The sequence below is a fragment of the Megalops cyprinoides genome, chromosome 1 (assembly GCF_013368585.1).
Source record: "Megalops cyprinoides isolate fMegCyp1 chromosome 1, fMegCyp1.pri, whole genome shotgun sequence".
Lineage (NCBI taxonomy): Eukaryota > Metazoa > Chordata > Actinopteri > Elopiformes > Megalopidae > Megalops > Megalops cyprinoides.
This window is the reverse complement of record NC_050583.1, coordinates 28023015-28044647: the sequence shown is the minus strand read 5'-3', so window position 1 is coordinate 28044647 and position 21633 is coordinate 28023015. Positions and strand designations below refer to the sequence as shown.

The 21633-nt window shown below is 40.1% G+C and overlaps 2 protein-coding genes across 4 annotated transcripts; both read left to right on the top strand.

Annotated features, from left to right (window-relative positions):
- The first annotated feature begins 14 nt into the window (after window positions 1–14).
- Window positions 15–6158, top strand: c1h7orf26 (chromosome 1 C7orf26 homolog). Its single transcript, XM_036541867.1, has 7 exons — window positions 15–114; window positions 709–902; window positions 2120–2341; window positions 3697–3862; window positions 4451–4981; window positions 5556–5595; window positions 5748–6158. Exons 2-7 carry the CDS (start codon window positions 711–713, stop codon window positions 5998–6000), a joined length of 1404 nt encoding a protein of 467 aa, XP_036397760.1. The 5' UTR covers window positions 15–114; window positions 709–710; the 3' UTR covers window positions 6001–6158.
- A 3106-nt stretch (window positions 6159–9264) lies between these two features.
- On the top strand, window positions 9265–20220 carry LOC118780887 (calcium-regulated heat stable protein 1-like). Of its 3 annotated transcripts, none has more exons than XM_036533648.1 (4): window positions 9265–9473; window positions 15123–15374; window positions 15742–15864; window positions 19648–20220. In XM_036533648.1, exons 2-4 carry the CDS (start codon window positions 15190–15192, stop codon window positions 19811–19813), a joined length of 474 nt encoding a protein of 157 aa, XP_036389541.1. In that variant the 5' UTR covers window positions 9265–9473; window positions 15123–15189; the 3' UTR covers window positions 19814–20220. The 3 variants fall into 3 exon arrangements, with proteins under 3 accessions (XP_036389541.1, XP_036389533.1, XP_036389549.1); XM_036533640.1 differs by lacking the exon at window positions 9265–9473 and adding an exon at window positions 13836–13978; XM_036533656.1 differs by lacking the exon at window positions 9265–9473 and adding an exon at window positions 14659–15003.
- Window positions 20221–21633: the final 1413 nt, after the last annotated feature.

Sequence of the window (21633 nt, the reverse complement as noted above, 5' to 3'; positions counted from 1 at the left end):
AAAGACAAGTCTACATTGCGAAGTGGTACCGGAGAGAGTGCTTTGTGTGCATGCTTTAGCGGCCTGTTTACGTAATTTTATGTCTAGAAGATGTCGTGGTAACAGGGATATAAGGTAACGAAATTTTGAAAGATTCGGGTGTGGTGTATGTAGAAATTCAGAAATTTTTCGTATCAAATAAACTGAAGCCCTTGCTTATTTTTGCTAGGCCCGGCTCATGTCTTGCAGCCTCGCCCTCGCGGTCGGGCTGAGTTTTGAATCTAGTTATGGGAAGTGCAACGTTAGCTGGTTAGCTAGCGAGTGAGGGACAGAGATGGGCACCGATGAGCGATGTTTTAAAATATTTTCCTTGGGAATCGTTGTATAGATTGATGCGTGAAATGTTTAAAAGATATGTTGAATTCTCATTTAGTGGACATTTGCTTGCTGAGGCTAGTTTGCATGTTATCTCTGGAGCGCTTTAGTTTCCTTTTAAGTTCCGTTAGTAAACACTAGTTTAAGTTGTCTGTTAGCTCCCAGATATGTTGCTTGACACTTAATTTTTGCAAAACTGAGGGTGTTGTTAGGTAGTTATACTAGCTCATTCTTGTAGCGTACCCATTTAGCTGAAGTTACTGGCTCAGGCTTACTGATAACATCAGTAAAAGTTGGGTAATTTAGCTGCACAGCGTCCTGTCGAACATGAAAACCTGTTTCTACATCTTACAGCCATGAGCGATATCCGCCATTCCCTCCTGAGGCGAGATGCCCTTAGCGCTGCCAAGGAGGTCCTGTATCACTTGGACATTTATTTCAGCAGCCAGCTTCAGAACACCGCTGTTCCCATTGTGGATAAGGGCACCATCGAACTGGTGGAGGAGTTCATCTTCCACGTTCCAAAAGACCGCAGTGTGCAACCAAAGGTAAAGTTCTGTCAAGTCAATTTTTACAGTGATGTAAATCACTTTATTAAAAGAAACTCTCTGCCCTCAGTCCAGTACTAAGTGCAGCTCTGTGTGCATGCCAACAATTGTTATCTACTCCTGTGCATGACTGCTGGTCTGATAACCACCGAGGAAAAACATGTTAATACAGTTAACTTTGGAATGTTTATGCAACGTGATTGTATTGCTGTCAGCAAACACACCGCAGTCTCTGTAGAGGAAGTCTGAGCTATAGAGAGTAAAGCCATGTTGCATACATGCCTTGCAGTTTACAGATGGCGGTCTTCCTCTTGGCAGCTTTAGCTCTTTTTTGTTTATTTTATATTGGTGAGCCTTAAACCTTCCACATAACATTTTGTTTACATGCAGCTCTTACACTCTACTGGGATGTGAATGTACATTTAAAGCCTTTAACAGAAGTGACTAAATGTCATGTACGACATTAAGCACTTCACTTATGAACAACTTGATGCAGCCAGTAAATGTCTTGTGTTATTAATTTTCAAAACATGTATTGTTTGCGAAAGGACATTTAACTGAATATGTAGAGAATAGTGGATTGCACTGATTACATTACAAGTGTAGCTTTTTAACTTTGTGTACATGTGTTAGAAAAAGTATTATCTGTATTGCTGTGTTGTCAATGAAAATGATCAAGTGTGGAAGTCTGTGGTTGTCTTGAAATTCTTAAATTATCACCAATATGTGAATTGTCACATGCTTTAGAAGCGCATGGCCCAGGCTGCCACTGGATTCAAATGATGTATGCATGATGTGTGATGCAAAAGGAAGGCTCATGCATGGTGCTTTGTGGCCTCTATTATTATGAGTCGTGGTTAGATTTGCTGCATGCACATTTAAGTTATACTTTGGCTTGTGACCAGGGCGTCATGTCTTCAGAGTAATGATAATTGCTGTTGCAAGCACTGGGCAATTATATTGTTATTTTTTATGTTTTACTCAAACATTTTCTCTGTACTTGTACTTGAAGTTGTTCAAAATACTGTACCCTTGATCAACTGTGTTCAATATCTGATTTTTTTTAGCTTGATTTTTAGAAGACCTTTGAGCTTTAGAACAGATATGCAATACTAATGCTTTGGAAGCAGGAGTGTAAAGGAAGATAATATATCCAACTGTAATGTGCTCACCTCTTTGTCCTTTTTAACTGTCTTTTTGTTTGTGTTATCGCACAGAGGATGAACTGCCTTCAAGAGCTGCAGTTGCTGGAGATCATGTGCAGTTACTTCCAGGAGCAGAGCAAGGATGCAGTCCGACAGATCATCTTCTCCGCCCTTTTCAGCCCCCAGGGCAACAAGGCTGATGACAACAGGATGGCTATGCTGGGCAAATTGGTGTCCATGGCAGTGGCTGTCTGCAGAGTGCCGATTCTAGAGTGTGCTGCGTCATGGCTGCAGGTTAGTGAAAGTGTTAAAATAACTGATTAATAGCAGGTCAGTTGTTATAGAAGACTGGATACGCCTTTCTGTTTCCACTATTCCAGTGTCAGCAGTTTTTCATTTTTTTTTTTTTGGAAAGTGTCGATGAAGGAAATGTGAGGTTTATGGAGATGTAATATTTTGCCTGGTAGGGAGGCAAATAAACATTGTGGATGACATGCTTTTTTCCCAAAGTCCCAAATTGCACAATGGCGTAACTCCTACATTGGAAAATAAACAGTACAATGTCAGTAACTTGCTCAACTTCAGAGATGTCCTGATGTGAAGCTGTTAAGCCTCTTGGTGGATAGTTTGGTTCATCCTTATGTATTCAGAGCTTGAAGAGAATAGGTCATGATTTCCCCTATGCAGTAGATAGGCAGAAAGACATGTACATGAACATTACCTTCATACGCATGGTACTGTGAAGAGCATTCTGTTTTTAATTTAATTAATGTTTTTAATTTAAATTGTCAACCTCACTTGAGGGCATTATTTACATAGCTGATGACAGGAAGCCAGTGCAATCTCAGGCTGATATGTACATGTGCACAGTACGTAGACATCAATGCAACTTTGACACGAACGTCATATAAGAGTAATGTACTCGCTGCAGCGAGGATTATTACTGTTTTATCTGATATAAAGAATTTTGCTGAAACAAGCTTACCCAGCCTCCAGACTCTGTCCCCATACTAACTGTAACAACTGAAAATTGTAGTGTAGTGTATGATGAGCTGTAATACTGGCTTTATTTGAAATGACTATTGCTCAGCACAGGTTTGGTGTGTGGAAAGCAGTTATTCAGAAGTTCAGACATTCAGAAGTTTCTAGCAATTTAAAACAGAAAGCACCCTGATGTAACACTTGCTTACATAAAGGAGAAGAAGATAGATTATGCTGTGGGGAAACAGCAGCGCTAGGTTGGCTTTAACAGAGAATCAGAAAAAGCTGCACCTAATAAACAATATGGCAGTATGTAAATAACAATGTGATTAGAGAATAAAATACAAAAAGGGAAATTTTTGCCTCTATGAAAAATGCCCATAACCAGTACAGGTTAAAAAGTTTGAGGCACAATTGCAGACCATAAAGGTTTAATTGTCTCTCAAATTACTTAACTCTGAAGGAACAGCTGGACTTGTCACTGTAGGTCTACACTGTACAAGGGAAGAACTACAGCATTTTCAATCGAAACTGAATGCTTCATTGCCTACAGCTAGCCACGACATTTCGGATAACAAAGCCACTTGTTCATCAGGCCAAGGTCAGGTGGTTGTGAAAAAGTTTTAAAGCCTTTTCATGCTGGTAACTTCCTGTTTACTGTCTCTCAGAGGTCCCATGCGGTCTACTGTGTGCGGCTTGCCAAGGTCTTGGTGGATGATTACTGCAGCTTAGTTCCAGGTTCAGTGCAGACACTCCAGCAGATCTTCAGCGCCAGCCCACGATTCTGCTGTCAGTTCATTACAGCTGTGACAGCCCTCTATGACCTCTCCTCAGGTATGTCATGTCAAGTGTTGCCCTTCTCTGGAGTTTCTTTGTCAGATTGAATTAGAAGACATTATGTGGGGAAATTAAATCGAATGCATTAGTATACTGTACAGCTGTTCCCCATGTCTTTGAAGTAACTACAGTCCCTTACAGGGTTACATTCCTGTGAAATATATCTGTGGCTTGTGTTACTATTTTCAGTTGTTTGTTAGTTCCTCAACTGCATGTTGATTGGTTATTATCTGAGAGAATTTACAATGTGTTTATTTTCAGATGTTATCACCACCATGTGTTTTCACCACCATGTACTCTTAAAAAAAAAAAAAAAAAAAAAAAAACTTAAAATTACTTTTAAGAATGATTCTGAATCGATCATAACTTTAACTTGTTACACCTGACATCCCGGTTCTTTGTATGACTTACATTTTGTGAAATTCATCTTCAGTGAGTTAATGCAATAACACTCCAGTATGTGGTTATTCTGGACAGTGTTTAAATGGTAGACCGCAATTGATGGTAATGGAAAAACAGGAAATTAAAGCCCTAAAAAAAGCATCACTTGCAGTGCTGTTTCAATGATTGTCTCATTTTCCACAGAGGACCTCATCCCCCCTTTTGACTTGCTGGAGATGGTGGTGACCTGGATCTTCGATGATCCCCGTCTGACCCTCATCACTTTCCTCAACACGCCCATCTCTGCCAACCTGCCCCTCGGCTGTCTGGACCTCACGCCGCTATTGGGGCTGGTGCGCTGGTGCGTCAAGTCCCCTTTGGCCTACAAGAAGAACCTAAAGCCTTCCCTGTCCAATGGCCACACAGGCAAACTCCCCAGAGAGGCCGTGGAGTGCGAGGGGGCCGACAGGGACTCGCAGCCTCTGTATTCTAAGCTGCATCTGAGCGTCTTGCAGGTCCTCATGATGCTGCAGGTGCACTTAACAGAGAAGAACCTCATTGGCCGCCTGGGACTCCTGCTTTTTGAGCATGTGGCTCAGCTCGTGGAAGAGCTGGGCAGGTTGGTGGATGAACTGAACCCTCTGAATGCCACCAAAGAAATTGAGCTGTCTTTGGATAGACTGGCTCAGGCACTGCAAGTTGCCATGGCAGCAGGAGCATTGCTGTGCGGAAGGGGTGAGTTTACATTTACATTTACATTTATTCATTTAGCAGACGCTTTTATCCAACATACAAAAGTGCATATAGTGGGCAAACAGGCGCAAGGGCAAGATGTGTACAGGTCATACAAAGCAGATAGTGCTGAAGCTGAGGTCAGTGTAGCGAGACAGAACTAATCTGATCTAATATATTGAATGCAATCACTGGGACAGTAAAATACCGCTATACTACCTAGGCAAAAACGTGCAACAAATACAAGGTAAGAGAGAGAGCTACAAGTACAAGCAAGAATCTTAAATCTACAAGGTCAAAATGACAAGGGTGTCAGTCCAGGTAGAGTATGAAGAGGTGTGTCTTCAGCCCACGTCTGAAGGGTTGGATTGAAGGGGTTGTTCTCAGGGGGGTGGGGAGTTCATTCCACCATTGGGGGGGCGATGATGGAAAAGCGACATTGTGAGGAGCATGGGCCTTTCCCTCTGATGGCAGGAGGAGCGAGGCAGTTTAGCATCAGTCACATGATCAGCGTTCCAAGTTTCTAGTGACATCCCAAGTCAGGGCTCTAACACTCTTATCCCTTTCGTCTCAACAGAAGACCTGAGGTCACTTTGTTCCAGGCTGCCCCACAATAAGTAAGGAGCTCTTATTTAAATTTCACTGTATAAACTTACAAAGGATGGATGAAGGGGCAGTGGCAGTTGCCAGAGCAAAAATTGGCTTTGACATTTTTGTTAATCACAATTTGTGCAAACATCTAATGTATTTGTCTCTCTTCCTTCAACAGCTTGCTTCAGCTGGTCATGTCAGGCCCGGTCCAGCAGCCACCTCACTCTCCATATCAACCCGGCTTTTACCCCCACATCCACACACCCCCTCTGGGCTACCCTCCTCGGCCTGCCGCTGTTGCCCACCCCACTATTTCAGCACATGCCCCTCTTCCCGCTCACACTGCACACCCAGCTCACAACACACACCCCTCTCACCCCTCACAGACTTTCCTACCAGGGATGACCTTTCCTTACCGCCCAATCCGCTAGTGGTGACTTGGATCTAAAAAGCGGCACTGTTTGTATCGAAAAGAAAGCAAACAGTGGGACAGCCATACTTGCAGTATGAACATGGTATTCTTTAAGGTGGTATTCTGAAAAGTAGCGTTATTTACTGGCCAACCAGCCTGGCTCACTGGCTCACACTCCTCTGCAATTGGGAATACAGTAAGCTGTAAGAGACTGATGTGATTGTAAAGTACTAACAGTATGGAACTTTCACAGAAACTGTATCTTCTGTTACTTTGTGTTTCCATTATGTTTTCTGTTTGTGTTTCCTTTTTTGATGGAATTGCAATGCAATAGTTATGTACAAAAAGCACAAACTTAATGTGTGACCATTGATAATGATGTGTCAATAACACAACAAATGGATCATGGATTATGGAAGTATTTTTGTTGAAATATAAATACTGAGCTATAGGCAGTGGACCATAAACATAACATGAACTTTGTTTCATGAAAGTAAATGCTGATGTACACTGTAAATGGCATTCTCATTTTTGTATTTGTTGGGCAATTGTAATAAATGCTTGTATAATAAATTGTATTTTTTTCTGAATTAATTCATTGGGTAACCCTTTCACAAATTACTTACCAATGTACATCTGGCATTCAAATACTGGCAAATACTTTGCATTTCTTATGCACCCCTTCTTGGTTTGAGTCTGCCATATTGCTTTTTTTCTGTTTTCCACTTGAGTAGGGGTCAAAGCATGGCACAGGAGCTAACTCTCCAAGTATAGGACACAGTGTCTATTCAGGATGAAATATTCCAAATTGGTGCTGTTAGGATTTGTAATTGAGATGTAGAAACGTATACATATCAGAGATTGTGTGACTTCAGTCATCGTTTGCTATCATTTGTTAACCCCTCCACTAGTTACCCACAGGTACATCTCATTAATAATAACGAGGCTGAGTTTTTTGCGTTTTGAACTCCTGTGAATGCTGTGATTTGATGGTTTGATTTTGATATCTGTAGGCTGGTTAATACTCCAATCTGAAGGTAAAGGATTAATTAAGTCTTTTATTTAATCCAAATTTCATATGAAATTGTGTTATAGCTCCCTCTCCTGGTATTTAGTGGTAAAAATTTCATACTTGTTTCACCCCTCGCATAATGAGGAAGTAGTGTTTTGGCGTTGAGATCTGACTTCTTAGTTCTCTTCTTAAATTGGCATTATTTTTGCCTATTATCTCAGATGTTACAACGTGCCTTGTAACCACAATGTAATGTGGTAATGTAACGTAACCTGTTTCCACAACTTCAATTTAACTCCCCTACATCCATGATTTTAAGAAAGTTAAAATAATTTGTATTTTGACACAAGAATTGGGAGAACCGTGGTGGCATTTGAAGAAGATGGTCTGTGTGGATGATGAACTACCCACCCACCCGCATGGTCTTTAATGGCATTCCAGCAATTATCTGCAATGCCATTAAATCAGGTCCAGAATGCGATGTCTAGTAATGCAGCGTATAACATTCTAACTACCTTGAAAGAATATGTTAAGTGCTTGCTCATTGTTGCATCACGTTTTTAATGCTAGTAACCATGGTAGTTTAATTCTTAACCCTATATAGTGTGCATTATAAAGTAGCACTCAAAAATGATTGGACATTTTGCTTCTGTTTAATTGAAGAGTCAATTCCATAAGATTTTCCCTAAGATCTGTTTTTGATTATTGAAAGTTTTTCAGCTTTGATTAGTTTTCAACTGTCAATAATAACCTTTTTAACTGAAGAATTGATTTGATCATACCAGTTAATATGAACATTTTTATTTTCACTATTATTTTCACAATTAATCCCCTTTCATGTTTAATTCCATATTAAATTATATATAAATTATATATAAATATTATATTTTCAAGGTTTATTATGATTTCCCATATGTTGTATTCAAGCATACATATATATTTACCATATATTATATTCAGCATCCACCATCCTTTTCATGACCTAGCCAAAGAACAATTTCATTTGTGTTTAAACACCACCAACAACATGTAACCCAAATATTATTATGTAATGCCTCTCTTCATCTCATTTCATGCTTCTCACCGTACATTGGCTACCTATTGTGGCTGAGATAAAATTCAAAACTCTGGTTATATCCTATGGAGCAGTAACATGAATGGCACCATCGCACATGCACCCATCAAACCCTACATTTCTGCTTGTTTGCTCTGTTTCGTCACTTAGTTTCCCCTTCCTGGAAAGCTTGGTCATCTTGTTCACGTCCCCCTTCTCTCCTTGCCCTGCACTGGAGGAATGAACTCCTCACAACAGTCAAGATAGTAGGGTCACTGTCCACTTGCTGGTGCAGACTGAAAACTCACCATTTCACTGCTGTCTCCCCCTCAGAAAACAAAGGTTCCTAGCAAAACTTGATTATATGGCAATAGCCTGGTGAAAGTATATGCAGAATATCGGGTGGGCAAAACTTTGTGGCAGTGGAGAAGCTTATCATGGTACAAGCATGTTTGTGTACCTTATGAGGGCAGTTATTGTGGCAGTGTTGGCAAAGTGATGCTACATTGCAATTATGGCGTTATAAAGTCAGTATCTATGCGGTTACCTGCTTAATCCCATTGAGTACACGTTTTGTCCCACGCCATGACTATATTTTCAGTCCTGCTCTCATAACAATCATTCCCTTGGGACAGCATAACGTCTTTTACAATAAAAAAAAAAAAAAAAATCTTTTTGACACCCTCGTAAAATACATACACAAAAAAATGTACCATTAGCCATAACAAGGCTAACATGTATGCATGAAATACCATTTTCTGTGATTTAGCAGCATTTTCTTTTCAAAAGTACTTGTTAAATACGTGGAATCAAACAACAGAAAACTATTTAAAGAATAACTGTAACTTCCCCTACATACCAAACACTTTCATGACCTGTCCTACAATTGTATTGGATAAAATCGTGGGCTATAATAATATAAAAGTAAAATTAAATTGGTCAAATGCTTTCACTCCAAAAAAGCCGTTTTTCTTTGCGCCATTTGTGCATGACGAAGTGCCAGAGGGTGAACAAACGAAAAGACATCCAAAATAAAGGCCACTGATGATCCTTGTCTTAGGTTTAACGGGCTTGTTAAAACACCGTACATCTCCCATATTGCTAGCTTTTACCGCCATTCAGTGTTGCTTTTAGGCGGCATACGGTAATCCCCCACTCGTGACGTCATAGCTACTTAAAAGCGTCAATATCACGCCGATTGGAGTGACCAGCTCAAGTTCGGATCATCGCAAACGGGACGCTGCCAGAACACAACTATTGTGAAGCTCATTTAAAGCTGAAACTCTGATTACGTTGAACATCAAAAGTGCTGGGATCCCATCCCATGCTGGGATATCAGCCACTTCAGTGAAATTTTAGAATACAGAATTAAATCTGTCTAGAATCAGGAGGCAACCATTCATTACTGCCTTCAAAGTTTGAAAGGGTAAGTGTTGCAACTGATTCGCGAATAAATTGTGAAAGTGTCAAATGTTCTTTTCATAATAGAAGAAATATCGGGCAGGCTTGTGGAAAATCACAATAGGAATAATTTATTCTTGATTGCCGGAATTTGAAACTGTTTGGAAAGGAAATAGGGGTTGTAAAAATGGGCATGACATGGGTACAGATGCTAGCATGGTCGAGAGAAGGAAACTGGAATATTCTAAGATTCAAAGATGTAGGAATTGTTTGGTGTGGTGTAGCAATTTGGGAAGTGTCAAGTACTGATTACAAAGGAGTAAAATCATCAAAGTTCTCTCATGTGCGCACACACACACACACACCTACCTTGTTTTTTCTTTCACATTTTTTGTCTTCAAGGGAAGCCTTTTTGACATAGAGCAACAGAGTTGTTTCACACATGGATGCTCCATCAGTTGGCCTAATTTCTATAGATGCAACTTTTTTGTTTGTTTTGCAAGCACCCAGATATATCAATCATTTTAAATGATATTTGTGAATAACTGTAAAATAGAAACTACTACTACTATTAATTATTATAACTCATTGCTACAAAGCAATCGTTGTGTTGTGTTGTAAAACTGGTAGTGCTTGCATAAGATCATTTTTGGAATACACTTTTGTATTCCAAAAATTTCCAAATTTTTTGTCAAATTCTTGTAGACCTTATATTTTTCAGATGAGAACGATGTTTAATGGCTATTGGTGGATATTCTTTTTAAGCTTCATAAAGGGTGCTGCCCCTGATAGTTTTACAGCCAATTCCATGCACAGACATGAACCTAATATTATTATTAAGATTTCTTTGCTTGAAGATATGAGGGAAATACCTAAGAAAAAGAAGTGCATTGGTTGTCACATGTAATATATTTTTAACCCAAAATCCCCCTTTGATTTCACAGAAATGTGCAATGGATCTACTTGCATATAAAAGTAAAATAAATTATGTAGAGCTGTGATGTAGGAAGGATTGTTACATTCATGGTGAGTTTCCCTCCTCAAAATTAGGCTAAATGTCTTTCTCCATATGATCCTGTTGTAATTTAGATTTGATTCATTGTTCGTTGCTGTGCATTGAACTGCCTGTGAAGCACCCAGTGTTACAAACTAACCAGTGCACTTGATTTCAAAGGATTTTTTCCATAGCTACAAGTCTGAAGGGGTAAATGTGTATTGGTCTGCGGTGTTTTATGGGGGGATTGTTTTTTCTGCATGTTGTCAACTTTCTTATCTCCTGGTGTTGAAGCCAATTTGCTGATGCTGTTTGACACCATGGCTGGTTTGTTTTGGTAAATTTTAAGAACGAGCGCCAATGTTTGTGAGACCTGAAATTTGCTTATCTTAGGAGCAATTAAGCATATTGTTGTATTGTTCTTCTGTCAAACCTGTCATACACTACTGGTCTGTCCTTTTGTGGGGCTCTATGATTTGCAATTTATTCTGCTTTATTGTGTTGTTATTGCTGTATTTGGTCCTTATTATTATACAGTAAATGTAGATTCTTTGGCTGAATGCAGCAAGCTCAAACCTAGTGTTTGTATCAACAGTGCCATTTGCCTGGCCACATTTACTAAGCAGATGTTTATTGTGAAATATTGTATCTGAGAGTGATCTGGGTTAAAGTTGACATCAGATCAACACATGGCAGGGTTGCACAGAGGACAGTGAACCATGGGCTAGTTGGGGATAATTCAGTTTTGACTGCCTCTGGCCAGCTGCCACATCTGGGCATCTGGGCAAGAAGACTGAGCTGCAACAGCCAATACTGACTGAAAACAGTGAAATGAATTTGAATTTGAGTGAAAGGTATTTGAAACTTGGATGTTATTCAGTTTGGTAAGTCCCAATAGCTGATGTGTAGTAGCATTTCAAGTTTCTAGTGCTTTGGGGGGGATTTCTGTCATTCTCAGTGATGCCGATACTTATTTATCTAATTTGGTACATTAGTTTGATAATTGAAATATTTTTATTTTAGACTAATATACCAAAATACCAAATTACAGCTATGTCCATCATTTTGTAAGCTTACTTTATGTCATGAGTATTCTACATATCACGCATATCAGAGCAATCACAGATATCTTAAGAGATGAATGTGGTTGCAGAATGTATTTTCCATTTTGCTGGAAAAATGTTGCATCAAAAGACATTCAGATATCCCCTTACACTAATCATCTTTACGTGTCTGCATTTGCCTCTGTGGAAAAAAGAAGATATCACAGTTTAGAACTTTAGATGGAGGAACAGAGGGACAATACTATCCTTTTGTCATATGGTTACAATTCATTTATACTGTTACCAGAGCAAAACTGAAAGGAAGCAGGTCAGATCTTGTTTTCAGTGAGATGTCTTCCTTTTTGCCACGGTATTCCTCTTTGGCTCATGTTCAGGTTTTACAAAGGAAATGAAACTCAGGTCTGAAATCAGTCCACAAAGCCTTTAGCTGCATGCCTAGATTGCATCAAAAGTGATGAGATCCTGAAGTAGCTCTTGGAACAGAATTACACAGGCTCTGTAGGGATCATTTGAAATGGTAATGTGAGAGGTAACAGAATAGTCTCTGTATTCAAAGCACACTTGTGAAGCCAGGACAAATTATCTCATCTCCCATCTCTCAAGGATGGTGTATCTGCGGAGATAAATTCAGGCCAGGCATCTATGAGGGAGTCAGTCAGTACTGGGGGAGCTGCATTATAAGAGGCACTGGACTGTGTTCTGAGGAGATGTCTGGACTGTGGTGGTGAAACATTGCTTCTATTTCAGTATTAATCACCTGGGCATCCTCAACAGAGATGACCTTAAATAACACAGGGGGAGGCCTGTGCAGAAATAAGCAGGCTTACAAATAAATCACAATTTGATTTTTAATTTGCCCCGATACAAAACTCGGTCAGCCCTAAAACCCTTTCTTAGCTACAGTATTTCAGACATTATGATGTGTGTGGAGGTCTCCATGTTATAATAGCATTATCCTGTTTTATTAATCGACCTCCTTGATAATCCTTTATTTTTCTGGTGGAAGTGACATATTGTATCTTGAAACAAGCATTGCTTGTGAGTTTGTTCTAGAGAATTCTAGAGAAGTCTTTGCAGCAACTGTATTACTGGCAGCCCTGAGGCAACAAATCTGGCCCTTCTGTGTAGCCCAAAAGTATTTCATCATTTTCCATTCAGGTGGTATACATATGCGAAAAATGCTAAGATTGGATATGAATAACTCCATCTAAGATATGATACCAATGACTCTTGATACCTCAGTGGGCTGCATTTATGCCTGCATTTTAGTTTGAGTCATTGTAGTATTAGTAAAATGCCTGATGTCTTTCAACAATTACATTTACCATCTATGATAAGTGTATACAAATAATATAAGCCTTTATCCGAATTCATTTCCACTCACTGGAGCAGCTTATTGTCTGTAATGGAGACACCTCTGTAGGGTACTTGTATTAAAGTTCAACATTCTCAGCAAGTGAAAGGAGCTGCTGTGGTCAGATGGTAGCATCTCAATCACCATGTTGTTGCTGTGGGTAATCAAGTGGTGTGAATGTCAGTGAAATGTGCTGTCACAGCCAAGTAAGCCTTCCAGGCAGCTTGCCAAATAGCAAACTCTACCTCTGTTTACAGCATGTCAAACTGGAACACCTTGAGTGACATTCATCTGAGGAACCATTACTCTGCTGGGCACCTGACAAACCATTAAGCCATTAAACACTAATTATGTATGCACAGTCCCAGGTCATAGATGTTATAATTCAACACTACCATTCTAAGGCGGAAGGAGTTATTTGTCGAGACAAAGAGTTACTTAAAGCTATTATATGTGGTCATTTAATTCATACGGAGTACTGAAATAGTAGTAATTATAATAATAGTAAGTCACCTGATGGTTTTGAAAACTATTTCAAGGAAGTTGTGTTCTTTTTCCTTGATTATTTTAAGCAGAGTTTGTATACTCTTTACTTACATACTTATTGTCTTGAGTTTTTATCACAGGGATGATTTTTCTTTACTAATGTTAGCTCAGGTCTCTGAAAAATCTCATATAATATACTGATGTTATTTTGTTGTTTTTATACTTCCCAGATGAATTGATCTCTTTCATAATTCAGCATTGACACTGAATTTGTGTAGCATCAAAGCTTTGTTAGTTATTTTCCTTTTTATTTATAAATACATATGTCTTCTATCGTTAAGGTATACATGTGAGAAACTGTCTAATTACCATGATCGCCAGACAACAAGGGGTACATATCAGTAAATCCTTTTGAGTCTACACGTCTGTCTCTATCTCTTGTGTTTAAATGGCAGCCACCTGGATTCCTTAAAGCTGAAAATGGATTTTGATGTTCTTCCCACCTTCTGTCCTGTTGACATCCTGATATACATGGAATATCCTTTTTGAGTGTTATGATGTGCAGAAAGAGGTGGGATGAGGAACAAGCCTTGGCTATGATAATTCTGTGGGAGTGGACAATAGGCAAAGAGGTAATTGGTGAAAGCTATGTAATTTTCTTGTAATACAATGAAGTATTTTTCTGCTTCTGGCCCTGGGGGTTGAAATATGCAATAATCTGAGAGTGCTCAGAGAGGTTTTAGCCATCATTGCTCTTTCAGCATGGGTCAGGATGACACAGCAGAACACCGAACAGAGCACAATCACTGCAGGAGCACATATTTTGGGGGATAACGTCTTTGGCAGTGCAGTTAAGTAACCATACTTTCATGCCACAAATATAAACCAGTACGGAGGCAGTAAATGCAATGCTGTAAACACAGGACACAGAAGTTGATGATATGGAGCTTTAAAAAAAGCTGAGCTAGCCCCTTTGGTAAATGCATGTTACATTCTGTACTGCCTCATATTCATCTCTCACATGAGTAGAGCCACACAAAATCTTGGTATTCATTTTTATTCATGTTAGTGTTGCCAGTTGCCAGAATAGTCTTGTGTATGTGACTCCTGATCTTGATATGAATTGCATTATTGGAAAAAGAAAAGAGTACTTATAAAAGCTGGAGGATAACATCACATAACATCTGTGGTGAGAGGGCTCTGAGGTTCCTGGGGGGGGGGGGCTTTTATTACAGAATTACTTAGATAGAGAATTACTGCAACATAAGTCCAATAAAATATAAAATTAGTTTTTAACCCATCAGCCACTTCTCCTGGCTTTCAATGTATAAATAATTTATATATATTTGAAAATGGAGGGCTTTCATGAACTTTATCATTCACACAAGCTTCAGAAATTGAGAACAGAATACCTTAGAATACCTTGACCCACAAATATGATTTGTAGTGCTGCTGGTATTCATTTGAATGTTTCAACCATATACTAATGAACTGTTCAGATGTGGACGTGTAGACTTAAATTCAACACCCTAACTCAAGTGTTGTGCACAGACTCTGTTATAAATTAGAGATATCAATGCTCAAAATAAGCCATTTTCCCTGCATAAAACGGTGGGTGGATTGTGCAGACGCTGAACAAACAAAGAAGACAATATTGGTATGCCAAGCACACTCGTCCCAAATACAACTCTTGTGCGAAATAAATACATTCAGTGAGCCATCAGCTGACTGACACATTCCATCGAAATTAGTTAAATTGTTACTTGTCTTCTACAGCATCTGTTGACTTGACAATCCCAAAAAGGTGGAACGTCTGAGACAGGGAGGAGTTTCCTTTACCAGCATGTCCTCAGAAGCAAAGCCCATGGAATCTTCCTCCCAGTTGTCCCCTGGATTCCTGCAATCACATGTGTCCCCCAGCTCCCTTCACCTGCCTGTGTGTCATCGCCGTGACCGCTCTCCTTCCCCCTCTTGGGGCTATCTGATCCCCAGCCCCTTACCCACTCGTCGCACCCGCACCAGCTCAGCGTGAGTATTGACATCTGCCCACCAACACACAGTAACTGTAACTGGCTATCTGGTAGAGGCTAATGTTTTTTTTTTTTTTAACTGAATTCCTAAAGCTTGATTGAGAGCATGATTTATGGATCATTGCATCTTTTACTTGAGTGGATTATCTAGACATGAATTTATCCTTGATGAGTGGTACTAACGTATGAGGAATCACATTATTCAACCCACTACAATGACTGCATGAAAAAGCACAAAATATATAGAAGATGCATGAATGCAGGTGAAGGACAGTACTTTATTTGGTGTTCATGCATAATCTGGTGGTAGACTTCCAGGGGTACTTACAGAACTTACAGAACTTGCATATCTTTCCCTTCTCTAGAGCTGCACGAGCAGCCCAGGGCCCTGTGTTCACCGGTGTCTGTAAGTGCTTCTCACGTTCCAAAGGGCACGGCTTCATCACGCCATCTGATGGTGGCAGCGACATCTTTGTGCACATCTCAGAGTACGTCAGCCGGGGGGGTCTGAGGAAACACACAGATTCCATCTGTGTGTTTTTAATTTTTATGGTACCTACCATTTCACTGGGTGTTCCATAAAACTGCCTGCAGATACCCCAAGGGCACTGAATACTACACTACACCTCAAAATGAGAATGATAAAAAGCCTAATTGCACCCTTTTAGCCACCCAGTACTTGCATAAGGATACTGATTTCACCTAAGCAATATTTGGAAAAAAAATGGTTAGGTAATATTTCCCATTCTTCATGCTCCATGTGTTATCATTTTGAATACAACAACACATTTTGCACAGGAATAGCCTTTGACTACACAGCAGTGTAGCATAGTGGTTACGGAGCTGGAATCCGGGTTACTGGTTCGATTCCCCATGGGGGCATTGCTGCTGTACTCTTGGGCAAGGTACTTAACCCACAATTGCTTCAGTAAATATCCAGCTGTAAGTGGATAATACTGTAAAAACCTGTAATTGATGTAAGTCACTCTGCATAAGAGCATCTGATAAATGGAAAAATTAAATGTAATGTAGCACCTGTCACGATTTCTCTTCTGTATTCACATTCACCATAGCTTGGTGCTAGCATAGGGCTGTCATGTCACCCAAATGTTGTGTTGAAACACCCCAGTAGGAAGCCTTGGTGTACTCAACACTACCACTTGATGTGTAAAGATAGAGAAGCACATCTACAGCCAGCTTCCATACCCAGTGAAAAAATCATCTCTGAGGGAAGAGTGGGGCATACATCCAGATCTGCATCTGCCATATTACAAAGAGAAATCTTGGGTAATGTTAAGAGAAATCTTGTGTAGGGTTTGTTTGACACCCGCTCAATACAGTTCATGGGTCATGGGTCAGATTACAGTTTTTGCCCATCATTTGTACTGTGTCTTTTTCTTTTTTGTGATTGTAAAACACCACACATAGTTACATCAGTTGTGACGTTATAGATTATGAATACATTCAGATGCCTCAAGCGGTATAGAAGAGATGTAAGCATCCTTTTACGTATATTGTATTGTCAACAGGTATGTAAACAACAGATTTTGTATTTTGTTAATTTCAAACATTGATGTTCTGTGATTGGTTACTCATTAAGTATAAAAGTTGAGTGCACAAATAGGATAGGATAGGATAGTACTTTAATCCAAAAAGGAAATTGCTTTGCCAACAGTCACACGTCGGAAAACAGAAGCACACAACATAAAACAATAGGATAATAAGAAAAAAACGAAACTGCACCAATAAATGACATATTGCAAAATTGCATTGAGTGAGCTTATTATACTTATATGGTTATTGCACGTGAACGGTTTCACAATTAATTGTACTTAAGTTACTGCATTGTGAAGGAATCTATAGTGATCTCCCCATGACAGAAAGGGGAGGAGTTAAACAGTTTTATTGCTGTAGGTAGAAAGGGTCTCCCATGACGCTCCCTGGAGCCCTTTGGAGGGATCAGTCTCTTGTTGAAAGTGCTTCTTTGCTGAGCCAGTGTGCCATGGAGGTGTGGTCAGAATTGTTCATGATGCTCAACAGTTTGTGGAGCATCCTCCTCTCCAAGACCTCCACTAGAGAAGCCAGTCCCGCTCCCAGGATGGCCACAACCCTCCTTAGGAGCGTGTTGATTCTGTTGGCATCAGCTGTCCTTACGCTGCTACCCCAGCACACCACAGTACTCCTCCACTACCTCCACATTCACCCCTGGATAGAGACAGGGGTCGGAGTGATCTCCATCACCTAAAGTCTACCACCAACTCATTTGTCTTTGTTTGTTGAACTGGAGGTGATTCAGCCCACACCACTCAGCAAAGTTGTCCACTATACTCCTGTACCGTGCTTCTTCACTTTTGCTGATACAGCCTACAATTAGAGAATCATCTGAGAACTTTTGAAGGTGGCAGAGTTGTATCAAAAGTTATAAGTGTAGAGGCTGTTTTGCTGACCACCATGTGTGAGACACAGTTCTGAAGTTGCACATACTGCGGTCGACCAGTCAGGTAGTCCATAATACCAGGGGCATCTACCTGCACCATCACCAGTTTGTTCCCAAGTAGGGCAGGCCGGATAGTGTTGAACGCACAGGAGAAATCAAAGAACATGATTCTCACTGTGCTGTCTGGCCAATCCAGGTGAGCGATGAAGCAAGTAGATGAGGGCATTCTCCACGCGCACCTTTGTTTGGTAGGCAGACTGCAGGGGATCTAGGGATGTCCTCACCATGGGCTGCAGGTGAGTCAGAACCACCCTTTCTAGTGTCTTCATAATGTGGGAGGTCAGAGCCACTGGCTCAAGCTCAAGTTGAATAATTGCTGGAAACCTCCACACAGCTAGTGGACACAGACTCTGAGAACCCTTGGGCTGACACTATTGGGACCGGTGGTCTTGCCTGGTCAGAGTCTGCTCAGCTCTCTCCTCCCTGCTCTGCAATGAAGGTCGGGGGGGAGAAGAGGAAAAGGCAGGACAAGAGGGTTGAGAGGAGGAGTCATCAAGGGAGCAGGGGGGAGGGTGAGCTGGAACCCCTTCATCAAACCTGTAGAAAAACAGGTTTAACTTGTTGGGCCTGTCCAGTCTGTCCTCTGCTTTCAGCCTGCTGTAGCCTGTGATGCCCCTCAAGCTACTCCACACCTCCCTGAGGTTGTTCCACTGGAGTTTCCTCCTGTGGCTATCTTTACCCTGCCTTATCTTCTCCTTTAGTTCATGCTGTACCCTCTATACCTCCCCCTGTCCCTAGTCCTGAAGGCTCTCTTCTTTTGGTTCAGGAGGGCTTTGATGTCTTTGGAGACCCAGGGCTTATTATTGGGGAAACAGCAAACAGTCCCTGCTGCGATAATATTGTCCACACAAAAACTGATGTAACCCGCAACATGAGTTGAGTGAGTCCATCAGTATCCTCCCTGTGGGGGCTGCTGATGACATGCCAGTCCGTTCTATCAAAACAGCTTTGTAGAGCCTCCATGGCCTCCTGTGACCATCTCCTCACAGTTCTCATGGTCACAGACTGCTTCTTAACCAGGGGCTTGTACCAAAGTAGGAGGTGAACCAAGTTGTGGTCTGACCTGCCAAGTGGTGGTAGTGCAATGGAACTGTAGGCTTCCTTGACATTAGGGTGCAGCAACTCCAGTGTCTTCTCATCTCTGGTAGGACAGTCCACAAACTGGGTGAAGGGAAGGGTGGGAAGGGTACCAGCCAAAAGTGATGTGGTTGATGTGGGTGTCGCGTCTGTAGTCTTGTGATGACCGAGTGGATGACATCACTCGCACACGCTGTGTTGACTGACGGTGGAATGTAAACAAAGTAAAATAAGCAAAACATAATTTAAAGCTTTATATGCCCTTCTTTATTTATTAATACAGACATACTGTTGTTGATGAAAATACTGTTGCATTGAGGGCTCACTGGTAGAACGGAAGTGTTTATTTCCCTCTTCACAATTATAAAGTATAAATGTAATAGTATAAATGATAATAACAGTAATAAATGTACTAGTAGAATTGTACTTTTATCTCTTTATTATTATTTTAAATGTTATTGGTTACTCATAAATCAAGTTATTAATGCGTTATCTAAAGTACAGATACTCATATCCCTCACTGTGGCATTTGTGGATCTTACAGTTAAACCAGTGACCAGTGTGGTAATGCCATCCTTTATATCCATGGAGCAGGAGCTAAGAGATTTAGCTCCTGTTGAATATACAGCTGATGTGTGCAGTGATTGAGGTCAGTTCCTAAATAGCCATTATCTCCTTTCTTTTCTTTTCTTTGTAGTATTGAAGGGGAGTATGTGCCAATGGAAGGTGACGAAGTCAGTTACAAGGTCTGCTCCATCCCCCCCAAACATGAGAAGGTTCAGGCTGTGGAAGTGAACATCACTCAACTGGCTCCTGGATTGAAACATGAGACTTGGTCAGGAACAGTAATCAGCTCTGAATGACTTATGTGAATGCAGGCCTGGAAACTGTCAGCATCAGTGTGTAAAAGCCGCTATATGTGAGAGTTGTGTTGCTATGAGCGTAAAAAGATTTTCTTTGTTAATTCTTGCCCCCCTTCTTGTCTGGATGTTTAAAAATGATCTGCACATTTTCTTTTTTTGGCAGTGGCCTTTGCCCCTTTGACAGAATATAGATATAAAAGTTCAGAGAGTGAATATGATTCAGTTATTTTCTGATATATTTAATTTAGCAACATTTCTCTGGGTTACCTGTTAAGAACCATTTTTTACTAGTCATGTGTATCTGTAAGACTGGCAGAGCAAGACAGACCTGATTTAGTCATGGAAAGCAAGGCTACGTTACAAGCCACTAAGAGCTATACGTGACAAACTAATTCATCTTATGTAGGATTATTAGGTAAATGTAAGAAAGTTTTTTCAACTTCTTTGTGCACTTCAATGTTGTGGTTTTTCATTCGTAACTACAGTGTGAGAGGTAAATATAAACATGGAAGACAGGAAATTATGATTAACTGCTCCCTATTGAACCATAAAAAAAGGATAATAACCACTTTGAGATTATTAATTTTGCAAGTGGTCCGTGCTGTATGTGGACTCAGTGCCTTTCTAGTAATTAATGACTGAATTTATGTAGCACCCTTCAGGAATCTCCCAAGTGCTTTACAAGTAAAGGGGGCAACTCACATTGATGACCATGCATAGTACCCTTCTCAGTCATACACAGCAGTTATTTTTGCACCAGAATGTTCATCACATATCGGGTGAAGTCGAGAGGCAAAGATCTATTTAGTCAGTTAAAGATCTTTAATAACTATAGTGAGTCATCTTAGTGTAATGTCTCGTCTGAAAGACTGCATCTCTTTCAGCTGTGTTCCCATGATTGCAATAGGGGATTGTTTCGGTATTTGATCCAGAGGGAGGACTGCTTCCCTACGGTCCTAATGAGCACCACTTTCAGTAACAACAAGCTTTCCCAGAAGGTTATCTGTTCAAGTACTAACTAAGTAGCAAAGACTGCTCATTTCATACTGGTTTGTTTTGGACAGTGAGATGAAAATAGGTGACTGTATCCTAAACAAATCCGTAAAACACTTATCTGCTGTTTTCCTCATCGGGCTAATTTATGCACAAGTGCAGTTTATTTGGACTTTTGTTTATTCATATGAAGATATTACACTGTATTATGTGCATTGTTAATTGCTGTACTATTTGTTTGAAATGTGAAATAAAATTTAATTATGGAGTTGGAGTGACCTTGAGTGACAGTTGAGTATATTTGGCAAATTCATTATTGTGAACTGTATAAGTATACCATTATTTCTGACAAAACTCAGAAACTGCAGAAGCTGCATCTGTTGAACTTTGTTGTAGAAATTGCTGTCCTTTCATTGTGCATTTTGTAAAGGTGTGTTTAAAAGAAAGTGGTATTTTTCAAATTGCTAGACTGGAGTACTTGCATTTGTTTAAATGTATTTATTTGCAGTCTCATTTTAAGTGTACAAATATTTAACGGCTAATCATCCTTGTTATACACTGTGCACAATGACACTTGACATAAGGACAATAACACATATTTTAAACACATGAGGTAATTTTATTGGAAGATTTATTGGAAAAAGATGTATATGCAGATATACTGTATAAATTCTGTACAGAAATAGTTACATGTTTCTAATATAATGTACCAGTAAGTTCAGATATTCATGACATTATCTAGAATTTAATGAATTCCTTCATGTATTTGCAACTAAAAAGAAAAAGATCCCAACCCTTTTCATCAAAAGATGCAGAAATTGCTTCCA

What these genes read in the sequence shown, in the direction of transcription:
- c1h7orf26 (XM_036541867.1), top strand. Translation starts at nt 711, where the DNA reads ATGAGCGATATCCGCCATTCCCTCCTGAGGCGAGATGCCCTTAGCGCT. An exon ending in ACCGCAGTGTGCAACCAAAG is followed by an intron (nt 903 to 2,119) that starts GTAAAGTTCTGT and finishes GTTATCGCACAG; the next exon opens with AGGATGAACTGCCTTCAAGA. An exon ending in GTGCTGCGTCATGGCTGCAG is followed by an intron (nt 2,342 to 3,696) that starts GTTAGTGAAAGT and finishes ACTGTCTCTCAG; the next exon opens with AGGTCCCATGCGGTCTACTG.
- LOC118780887 (XM_036533648.1), top strand. Translation starts at nt 15,190, where the DNA reads ATGTCCTCAGAAGCAAAGCCCATGGAATCTTCCTCCCAGTTGTCCCCT. An exon ending in CGCACCCGCACCAGCTCAGC is followed by an intron (nt 15,375 to 15,741) that starts GTGAGTATTGAC and finishes TCCCTTCTCTAG; the next exon opens with AGCTGCACGAGCAGCCCAGG. An exon ending in ATCTTTGTGCACATCTCAGA is followed by an intron (nt 15,865 to 19,647) that starts GTACGTCAGCCG and finishes TTTTCTTTGTAG; the next exon opens with TATTGAAGGGGAGTATGTGC.